The following is a 12309-nucleotide window of genomic DNA, read 5'->3' on the forward strand; positions in this document are numbered from 1 at the left end:
TACATGCTATGCTTAGCGTCGTACCTGTTGACATTGCGGGCGAAGTAGTGGCGTTTCGCTCAAAAGCTCGGAGGATTGGAGCGTTCCCATTCTATCTCCAAACGGATCCTTCTCCACGCACATCCCTCCAAGGGGAGAATGGCAGTCTCTGGATTAGAGGTTCAATAAGCATATTCACGGACGGTTCGAAGCTGAGCGGGTGAGTAGGAGGAGGTGTCTTTCAGGCAGAGGTGGCCGCTATAAAAAAAAACAGCCGATTGGCAACGCACCAATATTTTTCCGCCTAGGAGGGTAAATATCTACTCTGGTAGCCAAGCAGCAATCAGAGCACTGGGATCGCTAATGGTACGATCGAAACTGGTCGGGAAGTGCCTGACCTCTATCTCAACTGCCTCGAAATACTTACAAAGAAAGCCGATTTGGAACAACACTTAAAAAAGCAGGACAGATTAATTGGCTAGGCAGGGCACCCTCAAGGCCATCACCTCGGACAGGGAGGCCATAGGAGTTCTGTTGACAACCTGCGACCAGCTGCAGGACATATGGCTTTCTATCGGCTTAGCGAGCGCTGGCTGAAAATCCCTTACATGCAAAAGTTCCAACTTCCTTCTCAGTTGTCCGGCATTCGCTAGACTAAGATTTATGCACCTCAGTGCGCATTTCATTAACACTCCCGAAAATCTTTCTGGAGTTAACATCAGCTGAGCACTCAGCGCATCTCTTAGTTTAACATAGAGAACCTGTAGTTACCGTTCAAAGAATTTGTGCTATGTAGTATCACAATAGACAATCTAATTAATGGCTAAGTGAGTCCGCCTTGTGGGGTCTGCCACAATAACCTAACCTAACCTAGGTTATTTTGGTTTTTAATGTAGTTGGAATGTATCCAAAAAATTTTAAAGACTTCTTTTCAAATTGCTTCAACATCCTTTAAAGGTTCGCCTTGGTATTCATGGATTGAGTTAGGTTTCGTTCGGTGGCGATGGTCTAAGAAAACGACAATGCCAAAATTGAATCGATCAGGAAGGCCTATCGAGGTTGATAGCGAATAAATTATAATATTTATCAAGTCACACACATGCAACACGGCACGAGGGATTTGCAGAAACACAGCATATTATTTAAATAAGTGTTCAATTTCACCTAAACAAGCTAGAGCACCTGAGCAAACTCATTTCACGCGATTTTAGATATCTCCGATAAGCTGCTAAAACGAGCCTTTTTTGAAAATAGTGATAACTGGTTATAACAAGTGGAGGCGAGCGATCTGGGTCTTCAAGTGATGTTTCGCGTCAAACTACTTCAGTAGTGGGGGTTCAAAGGTTGTGTGGTTTTTTGAGCTTCTGCCAAATAAACTAAAAATCAATTGGAATAAATACTGTCAGCAATAGGACCGTTTGAACGAATCTGTCAACCAGAAACGTCCGGTGGTTACCGATCGACTCTTCTTCTTCTATCGTCAAGCTCATATATTAAACAATAAACTTTGGCAAAATCAGTTTTTGCTATTGAAAAAGTGACTATAAATGACCACCAAGTCAAGGTGCAAAAATGGTATTTTCAGGGATAGTAGTTGAGAGTTCTAGCTTTAATTTAAGTCCAAGTGGAAGGTTCTATCACCTTTTGTTTTTTTGCTAGAGCTTCTCAAATATTGCAAAACACGCGATTTTTTGATACTTTGACCACGTTTTGCCCAAAATCTAAAGCGGATGGAAACTTTATACTTACAGACTCGTAATCAGCACGAAAAAGTCTATCAAAAACAGCATTAACATTTTAGGAAACGAAATTTTTTCCAATTTTTGTTGGCCTGTGTAATTTTTGAATTAGTAAAAGTTACTATAGAAAAAACCGCCCGACGGATTTTGCTCTTTTTTTTTTGTTGGAAAATGTTCAGTGAGGTCCCCCGAAATAGTAGCAACAGGAATCGGCGAAGGGAAGCAACTTGAGGGTTGAAATTTTTTCCAGGGTACCGTGAATACGTAAAATTGTAGCGAACAGATTTTGAATTGAATTTTATTTGAACTAGTAAATTTGGTTTAAGTTAAGCCATGTTGAAAACCACTTTCCAACTTGACAAACACTGTGGAATACTTTATCTATATTTACGACTGATAATTACATTACTATATTGCACTAACCAATAACCGGTCGCTTTGAGGCGCCTTAAAACACCTTTCGAACTGTAAAACAATCATTCAATCGGTTAAGAAGCACGTCAAATGGTTCCTTATTAAAAAAAAATAAACTAAATGAACTTTAAGTTGAAATAACTCTACTTCGGTACCACCTATCGTGTTCATTATTGGTACCAAGATTTCCAGAAAATCCATATTAATGGTTCGACTTAGTTCAAATCTAATAAGCTTTGTCCAGTAAAAATGTTTAATATCTATGTGTATGCAGAAACTTTAGTGTGGGAAAGTTATCGGAAAGTATGTATACATATATGTGTCTTAGTTATTAGCTGTATATGTGGTACTTTTTCAGGCTCAGTTTGGCAACCCCTAATTGTAAATGTGCCGAATGTTTGAGGAAACACGAACATCGCTATGCAAGTACATACAAGTAGCAAGTAGCAGGAAGTTGATTCACATTTTCTTAGTGAAAATATATATTTTTTTTATAACTACTAATCTTAATTGGTTCATAAATGCACGTGCCAGTGCACAAATTTAATCAAATGTTACTCATACGCCCCAAACTCCCAGCCTATTCGAGAAAACCTGAAAACCAACACATGTTAAATGCAAATGAAATGGCTATCACCATCAAATACAGTTAAGTATGTACGAATTCATACATAAATATGTGAATATACATATGTATACTTGCATGCACAAGTAAATTTGTTTAATACCTGTGCCAAAAGTGCTACTACATACATATGTATGTACATACAAATATAGATTCACCTGCAATAAACTTCAAAAATATATGCTATATTTTTGCAAAATTTTCTCGCTGCTACAAAATTCGCACAAATATGTACTTATTTATGCATACGAGTATATGAACATTTGTACATATGCGCATATGCGCTCCGTGGGTGGGGTATGCGCTTAGCTTAAAGCTGATGCCAGATAAAACTTTGTAGCTTTGCGTGACATTTATAAATTTGCCAGCAAAGCGCCAGACGCAAAAGGTATGCCACAATGAACGCCAAGAAATCAATTTTGCACTGCTTTTTTACTCATCAAAGTTGCTGTGGATTTTAATTATTTTGATTTAAAATTATCAGCAATGTAATTAAGTTTTATGTTTCTGCATGAATACTCGAATTTGGACGAAACAAAATAAATATTAAACCGGCCGATTGTCAAAGCGCGCAAAAAGATGGGAGTTGGCCATCTTTTCGCTTCGCGCTGCAGCTTCAATGATCTATGTGGCATGCTTTGTGCATTTTCATACAATTCATCTTAGCTGTCAAAGCGAATCTGTCACGTAAAGCGAAGCAAACGTTTTATGTGGCATCAGCTTAACGCTCAATTCGCACAGCTTCCGCTCAATATCGGCCAATAAGTGACAAAATTCACATACATAAATCAATTTGTCAACTGCATGCGTTGTTCATAGTTTCAGAAGCTAACAAGTGTTTGTGTGCATGTGTAGACAGTGGAGCGGAGAGCGACCCGACTTCAACATGCCTTACATTTAATTATATAATTTCAAAGGTAACGAATATTCTGTAGATGTTCAACTACTTACCTTTACAGTTTAATGATGCATTCTAATTTACAACCGTAAATACATACATACATACATACATACATACAATTGTATTCGAATATGTAGTTTTAATGCTGTGATATAAGCTACTTTAATTTTGGCTACCGCTGCCGTGGTTATTAACGAAAGTTTCTCACATCCTCCGTCGTCTCCGGCATGTACTTACGTACATACATATGTATATGTTGTATACTCCCAACCGGCTAGCTGTTTTAGTGCCAACCGCACGATAACTAATAGTGTGTGATCGGCGCACAAGCCAGCTTAGTATGACGCGCTTAGAACTTCTATAAAAATGCAAAGTCGCGCACTCGTTTTGTTTCAGTTCATTGCGGCGTTCTTTAAGGCGCGTTCTTCTCAAGTTCACCTCACGCTCGTTGCGAGTTCTATACATTTAATTCTATCTTATTTTCGGCCTTGCACACAAACATCTAAATTATTTTCTGCCAAATTGGAAAAACCTGCAAAATAGTGTAGCAAGCAAATAAGAACTAAAGTGGATATTGCATAAGTTAAAACGGAAATTTTTGAACGTAAGCATTTAATTGAAAAGTGAGTGTTTCAAAGAGTATAGTATTGAACAAGACTTTACATAAAACTGAAAATGCAATTAAAAAGTGCATAAAACTAAGGTTGTTTTCATCTATTTGCCAACATTTATAAAGTGTTCCAGATGTCATTAAAAAGTGTGTGTTTAGTTCATTATTAAATTATGACGCACAAACCTACTTATCCTAATATATGTATAATTCCTTGTGTGGATTATATATAAATTTCTGCTGATTGTGAAATGCACATTAAAATTCATTTTAAGCTGCCAAATAAAAGAGAATGAAATACATAACTTCCGAATTGCTATCCTTCTTGTATGAAAATATTTGCTACAGTGGCCGCGATACTGTTCAACCAACATTTCAACCGTGACTTAAAAGCGTAACAAATATGTTTAACAACAAAGTTATTGTCAACAGCCTTATATGGATAAAAGCCATTTTGATATTTTCGAAAAACCGATTAAGCAGCGCTGAGTCGACCAAAAAAATTTTAAGTCTTAATTATTTTTTGTTAAAGGGTTAAGGCGATTCCACCAAAATGAGGAACCAAAATACCTATTCTGTTACAATTTATTGGGTTAAATACTTATATACATACATATATATGTTCGTAGGAGTGACCACATGAGCTCAGCAGCCGCATTAGTTAATACCAAGTTATTTCAAAGTTCTAAATATACTTAAAAAAAATAATAAAAATGTGCAAAATTGCTAAAAAAAAAAAAAATTGGCGTACGCAAACGAGTGCAGTGTGTGTTAATTTGAAAAATGTGCAAGGTAGCCGCTTTGAAATTTTCGTTCAGCTTACGATATAAAGTTGCAGCAATCTCTAAATCAGAAATAATTTTAAGCATGTATGTACATACATTGCACTGCATCACTCCCCATACAAAGAAAAAAGACGGTACTGTTTTTCCATTGGAATTATAAAACCTTTGATATTTCCAGACGTCCACCAAAATATTTCGGAAAAATATTAAGATTTAAGCGAGCTGGACCGATTTGAAAATCCGTACAAAAATGGAGTTTTTTATGAATAAAAATAGTTTCTTAATGATGTTTTTTGAAAAAATCCCCTCAAATGACAAACGGTTTAAGCTTAAAACATTTACATAAAAGTATTAAAAAAAAAATAAGAAAAACAATTTTTACGGAATCGGAATAATGGGATTTTTGATGCTGTTTTCTTAACTTATTCAAAGATTGGTATACGAAAAACTTCAATAACTGAACCTAAACTCTTCCGATTTAGATTTGTGAGGTATCATTGGAAAGGTATTTTTTCGCCCTTTCTTTGCTAAAAAGCTCATTCAAAGGATTAAAGAAAAATGTAGGATGAACGACCATCGTTCCAAGTTGATTAAGATGTGTTGGTATTTGAAAAAAATAAATAAATTAAAAATTGGGTAAATCAATCTTTAAAAAAAGTAAAAAAAAAACAGCTTCAAAAATCTCATTATTACGATTCCGTTGGAAAGATTTTAAAATGTTTTTTGTCATCTGAAGGAACTTTTTTCAAAAAACATCTTTAAGAAACTATTTATTCATAAAAAAAACTCCATTTCTGGAGGTATTTTCAAATAGGTGCATTTGTGCAGAATACGAAATTGTTTTCAGGCTGTTCAAAAACAATTTTATTATTTTTGAATTTTTGTAAAATATTTTCCCGAAAATCACTTTTTTAAAAGTAAGTTAAAGGATTAAATAAGTTTAGCAACTGTTGGAAAAAAATATGCTTACCGATAAGCATTGTACTGATTTTTAACATTATTATTTTTTTCTAAAATTCTTATTTCACGAAAATATAAAAACAAAGAAATCTTTGAAACTCCTTAAGTGACATTCAGGAAAATTCATAGGGACCATATTATAGAAAGCCACGCTTATGTTGATAAAATTGTTCAGGTAAAAATAGAATAAAACAATAAAAAAAAGTAAGAAAGTCTAAGTTCGGGCGGAGCCGAACATTAAATACCCGGCGCAAGTATTAAATATATGTTTTCCTCCTTTCCGAAAGCTACCGCTACATGATAAGCCGGGGTGTATACATTTTAAGTAAATTAGCGTCCTTAAATTTCGAAATATTGAAATTTCAAGCATTTCTGAAATTTACCGTTATATGAAAAGCGGCCTCAATTTTAGACCGATTTCAACAATTTCCAACGGTTTGCTTTTATGTGGCAAGCACAATAACCATACCGAGCTTGGTACAAATTGCTAGAACGGTTAGCGAGATACATATATGTGGTCACAAGTGGGCGGTGCTACGCCCATTTTCCAAAATTTTGTCATAAACGTATTTCTTGGTAAAGAATTGTTGCAACCATCAATTTTGAATAAATTAGCTTTAATATTTACTGATTTATCGAGGATTTCGTATTTTTCTAAATTACCGTTATATGGGATGTGGGCGTGGTTATTGTCCGATTTTAGAAATTTTCGGCCGTTTGGTATGCTGTACCAGGACCAACAACTGTGCCAAGTTTGGAAGAAATTGGTGTAGCGGTTACCAAGATATACACATGTAACCATAAGTGGGCGTGGCTACGCCCATTTGCCAAAATTTTGTAATATTCTTATTTTTCGTCTAAAACTCATTGCAAATATCAATTTTGAGTGAATTATCTTCAGTAGTTACTAAAATATCGCAGTTTCGTTTTTCTGAAAATTACCCTTATATGGGAGGTAGGCGTGGTTATTGTCCGATTTTTAAAATTTTCAGCCATTTAGTATACTGTACTAAGGCCAACAACTGTGCCAAATTTGGAAGAAATTGGTGCAGCGGTTACCAAGATATACACATGTAACCATAAGTGGGCGTGGCTACGCACATTTTCCAAAAATTTATAATATTCATGTTTTCTGTTTGAAACTCATTGTAAGTATCAATTTTAAGTGAATTATCTTGAGTAGTTACTAAAATATCGCAGTTTTCGTATTTCTTAAAATTACCGTTATATGGGAGGTAGGCGTGGTTATTGTCCGATTTCGGCCATTTTCAATACCATCCGTCCTACGCCCAAAAGAAGTTCACGTACCAACGTTCGTTAAGATATCTCAATTTTTACTCGAGTTATCGTGTGCACAGACGGACGGACGGACAGACAGTCACCGCTTAATCGATTTCTCTTTTCATTCTGATCATTTATGTATACATTTGTCTATATCTATCTCGATTCGTTTTGCCTGTTACAAACAACCGTTATGTAAACAAAGTTATAATACCCTTGTGCAGAAGTGCGCTCGGGTATAAAAAAGTGGCCATTCACAAACAGTTACGCCTCTCATTGTTTCTTTGTTTAGACTTTTTTCTTCATGTTGATTATCGAATAACCTGTGTGGGGACAAATATTTTTATATGAAGTAGGTAAAATATTCCAAAGAAATGCCGTTCGCAAAATAAAACAAAACGGCTTAAAAAAATAAACAAACAGCTTTGTTGGTGGCTTATTATTTGGATCGTATATTGCTGTTTTTGACTTTTTGTTTTTACCACCCATAAAAAAAAAAATTAAAAAGGGGGGACAAAAAATAGCACTTCGTTGGGAAATGACCCACGTATGTATATCAATTAATTAATATTTGGAGCTTACATTTTTTTTCAAGAAACCTAAAGTTTTACGCAGGAGTGCTATTGGTGCCGGGATGCGAGCAGTATTACAAAAATAACATTTTTTATGCTTTTCCGACAAGGAAGCGAGCCGGGGTCCTACAGAGTGAAAGTACGCATCCCTCGGTTACAGCCGTAGTACTAAACAGATTTATATAGATATGTATGTACTTTCTCAATATATAAAAATATGTAACTTCCTTTTTGTATTTTAATTGCGAAGGCTTTTAAATTCCAAAAACCGGAAACTCACAATGAAATAGCGGAAATTGTTTTCGCAAATAGGTGCTCCTTCAGTCTTTGCAAATGATTTGTGCTTCTGAAATCTGTGTCGTAATAAATATGTATAAGGAAAAACGTATCAAATTGATTAAACGTTTGCTAAACAATTGTTACTTACTTGAATTAAGAAGGCAGCATATAAATTACAAAATTGAAACGGGCTCAATAAAAAAAACACCCCGAAGTTCTTATCCGCGGACTGCTTAGAAAATGTACTTGAAAAATAAACACCTCTTATAGTTTATTACGTTCTTTATGTTTATTTTTTATACGAAACACGATATTACATTAAAACATGCAACATTTTAATTAACGCAACAGAAATTTATGCATGAAAACAAGCAGAGTTGCATTAGAAAAAACTCTACACCGGAAGAAGTGCAATTGGAGAGAACTTATAAGGCGCTTAGACGTAACAGTAGATTTTCAGAAGTGCTCGGTTGAAATCTAAACTTGGATGCTTCTAAATTCGTACGAGAAAGTTGTCTTTTATTTCGGTGTTCTACACTCAACTTTAACACGTAACGCACCGTAAAAAATTTAATGCTCCAATTTAGGGACGGCATATACTTAAGTTTAAACAAAGAACGTAGATAACATGAAGGGACAACTCGTTATAATTGTGGCGAAAGCGCGCAACAGGGGCGTGCGTTCTCTTTTCATCCAATCAAAAAGAAAAGCATTAAGTACATCTAAACTAGTAGGATTTCTCTTTTTTTTTGAATTTATAAGGCTAAGATTTTTTTAAAACGCGTCATTTTGGCATCTTGTTTCAAATTAAAAAATAAGGTAAAAGTCAAAAAAGTCTGCAGCGTATGCACCGTGCTGATCAAGTAGTCGATCGATAATTGGCAGACTTTTTAGTTTGAACGCGATCGGACTGCACTTCCAAGTCTTTAGTCGGGCGCAGTTCATCCGATTCAAGCGTGCCCTCTAAATGGGCGGCCAATAAAGCCTGCAGTGTGCATAGCCCTCATGGCCAACTCATTCATGCCCTAGGGTTGCTTTCGTTTTGAATCAGTGTTATTGTCAGCTAGAACAAAAGCTATAAAGCTTATATAGGCTAACAGTTTGTCGTTGTTTTAAATACGTATGTAGGTATACAGAGTATGTTGAAACAATTAGGAATCTGGCAAAAAAATAAATAAATATGTTTGCAATTTTTTTTTATTAGGAAGAAAGTTTAAAGTATATTTCTCGTTAACAAATTTAAAATCTTGAGGTGAAAACACTTTTATTATAAGGAACAGCAATTTAATTGTAATAGAGTATTTATACAATCTAACCTTTATTTCTTTTTTTTACCTGAACTTTCTTTCAGGACACATTTCTCAACAATGGAACCAAAAGTCTTGCTCCTGACATTTGCAATTATTTTCGCGTTCCTATGCCCTATAAATGCTGCAACAATGCGTAAGAGCACTTTTAGCAAATTGTCATTATCTTTGTTTTATAAAACCTAAACTTTTCAAAACCACATATATGTATTTACAGCTGATTACATCCAAATCTGCCATCGAAATGATCCAAAGATAGCGGAATGTGTCAAGGAAACAGTGCATTCTATACGACCGCATTTGGCTGATGGTATTGAGGAATTGGGTGTTCCGGCTATGGAACCACTGTATATCGGTGATTTGAATATATTGGAAGGTGGCGCCAATGGAATTAACGTTAAAGTAAAAAAGCTCAACGTTTACGGATCGTCAAATTTTGAAATCAAAAAAATTAGGTAGTTCTTCGCCAGAGACTGGAAATTTCTGATATTAATTACTCTGATATATTTTAGAGCATCTGATGATGCCAGAAGGTTCGATTTTGAACTGATTTTGCCGTATCTGCACGGCGAAGGCAACTACAATATTAATGGACAATTATTGGGTTTAACGTTGCGGGGTAACGGCCCGTTCACTGGAAATTTCAGTAAGTTAGGAGGAAATACATACATATATAAATTTTAAATTTTCATAGTGTCTTCTATTCCCAGTTGAGTTATAATATGATTCGCATTTTTTAATTTTTATAGCCAATTTTTATGCCTTCGTGAAGGTTATCTTCAACGTTACAACGGTGAACGATGTTGAACTGATTGGCCTAAAAGAATTAGTTGTCAAGATTCGCACAGGCAGTGGAAACGTACATTTGCAGAATCTATTCGGCAATGATAAAACGCTAGGCGATATTATAAATGAGACTATCAATCAAAACTTCGAACTATTTACCAATGAAGTTATACAACCCATCGAACGCGCTTTGGAGAAGAAGTTTAGCGCCGTCTCAAGTAAAATTCTTGATAGTTTCACTTATAATGAACTATTTCCGCTTTAAATATGCAAATGTTGTAATTTAAATGATTTTTATAGCTACTGAATTGTAAAGTTATGATTACATATTTTTTTATCTATGTATTTAGTATAATTACAATTTTTTTACTTCGATGCGTGAACTCCAAAGATTCCAAATTTTGGATTGTCTAGCGCAAATAAACCATAAACGTGTACAAATATATATGTATATGTAAAAGAGATGTAAATGCTCGAAGGATAGAAAGCAAATTATGTGATATAACACGATGTAAACGAAATCGTTAGCATAAATTTGTAAAATAAAGTAAAAAACAAATTTAAAAAGAAATATTTTAATAGCTTAAATTAATTATTTTGTGGCTGTGTACTTTTATAACAGAATCGTTTCAAATTTACTTAAAGTTCATAAAATTAAGTTTAGGGTCCAAATAAATTTGATGAAAATCTGGAGCCAAGTAAAAACATTACAAGGGCAGCACTTAAATTGATAAAAAATATAAGGGCATTCAAATATTTTACAAAATGGCATTTCTATGAAAACGGGATATTCCAAAACAGGGATATTATGAATTCGGCTGTAAATCCTCAGGTCTTTCTTTTTATTTGTGTGATTATGACGTTCTAAATCGAACGAAATTGGAGCTGAAATCTGATATTGAGATAACGACAATCGATAATGAATTCATAGAATATTTTAAACAAACAAATTAAATTATTTTGTTTTTAAATGTACAATATATTCACATTTTTTCACTAACACACATTGTCTTCTACTAATCTCACATTGTCTTCGTCACTGTCTTTGATTTTTCCAAGACCGTGAATTAGACAGTAAATTGGACAATTCGGTCACGTTAATTGGTTAATTTGAGAAAAAGAGGAAAAACAAAATCGCAGAATTATGAAAAAGTGGTTTGTGTTCGGATATCTTATTAACTATATATAATTAACACCAAAAGACACTAACGGCGGTTGCTGAAAATGTATTGTCCTTACAATTATCTGGACGCCTATTTCACACAACAATTTGACAACTAATACATATTCTAAATTGTCTTCTCGGGAATTTTCTTATGCAATCGCAGCGTTAGGGCAATTATTTAAATAATTTTTTTCTATGAAATTATTATGACTTTATTTTTCAGAAATATATCACAAGAAGAAAATTAAAGGAGAACGGAATTGTGGAAAAATATGCAAAAAAATCTGATTCCTACATTAAGTTACATACATATGTTTAGACTTAAATCATTGTATCCTGCTCTCAAGAAAAACCAAAATTTCATTAAAAAAAACGTTTAAGAAATGAATAAGAAATTTTCTTCTAACAAAGTTACTTAAATCGGTTTTCACCTCAAGCAACAAATGCTCGTATTTTTTATTACTTTAATCTTACAGCAACGGCAATGTACTTTTTCAAGCAACAGAAATAATGAAAATGTTTCGTATGGTTTTTGTTGAGAGCTTGAGGTAAAGACATCGCACAAGTAATTTGTTAAACGAGTGGAAATTTGTTCTTTATTCAAGACAGTTGCGTTGGTTTTGTGTTTACCAACGCACCCGAAGGAAATTTGAATATAAGTAAAGTTTTTCGGATTTTCTGGACGCCATATTGATATATGATGGAATCGCTGGTATTATGTGCGACACAATTTTTACTATTTTTAAGAAAATTTTAAATTGTTTTATAAAAATTAAAAATTTAAGTAGGCAAGCATTTTAAAATTATCTAATTTTTTGTAGAATTTTATCGAATTTTTCTAATTTATACGCTAAAACAAAGCGAAAAGTTTTGTTTGAACCAAAAAAAAGCAAAAAACAATTTTGA

At 34.1% G+C, this 12309-nt stretch overlaps 1 protein-coding gene across 2 annotated transcripts; it reads left to right on the forward strand.

Moving 5' to 3' along the window:
- The first annotated feature begins 3928 nt into the window (after positions 1 to 3928).
- LOC118743685 (protein takeout) lies at positions 3929 to 10792 on the forward strand. Of its 2 annotated transcripts, none has more exons than XM_036476457.1 (5): positions 3929 to 4262; positions 9497 to 9588; positions 9670 to 9907; positions 9965 to 10098; positions 10202 to 10792. In XM_036476457.1, exons 2-5 carry the CDS (start codon positions 9513 to 9515, stop codon positions 10501 to 10503), a joined length of 750 nt encoding a protein of 249 aa, XP_036332350.1. In that variant the 5' UTR covers positions 3929 to 4262; positions 9497 to 9512; the 3' UTR covers positions 10504 to 10792. The 2 variants fall into 2 exon arrangements, with proteins under 2 accessions (XP_036332350.1, XP_036332342.1); XM_036476449.1 differs by having other exon boundaries at positions 3931 to 4281.
- Positions 10793 to 12309: the final 1517 nt, after the last annotated feature.

The sequence above is a fragment of the Rhagoletis pomonella genome, unplaced genomic scaffold, assembly GCF_013731165.1.
Source record: "Rhagoletis pomonella isolate Grant_MI unplaced genomic scaffold, Rhpom_1.0 Rhpom_scaffold_00001, whole genome shotgun sequence".
Taxonomy (NCBI): Eukaryota; Metazoa; Arthropoda; class Insecta; order Diptera; family Tephritidae; genus Rhagoletis; species Rhagoletis pomonella.

What these genes read in the sequence shown, in the direction of transcription:
- LOC118743685 (XM_036476457.1), top strand. Translation starts at nt 9,513, where the DNA reads ATGGAACCAAAAGTCTTGCTCCTGACATTTGCAATTATTTTCGCGTTC. An exon ending in TATAAATGCTGCAACAATGC is followed by an intron (nt 9,589 to 9,669) that starts GTAAGAGCACTT and finishes ATGTATTTACAG; the next exon opens with CTGATTACATCCAAATCTGC. An exon ending in CCCGTTCACTGGAAATTTCA is followed by an intron (nt 10,099 to 10,201) that starts GTAAGTTAGGAG and finishes TAATTTTTATAG; the next exon opens with CCAATTTTTATGCCTTCGTG.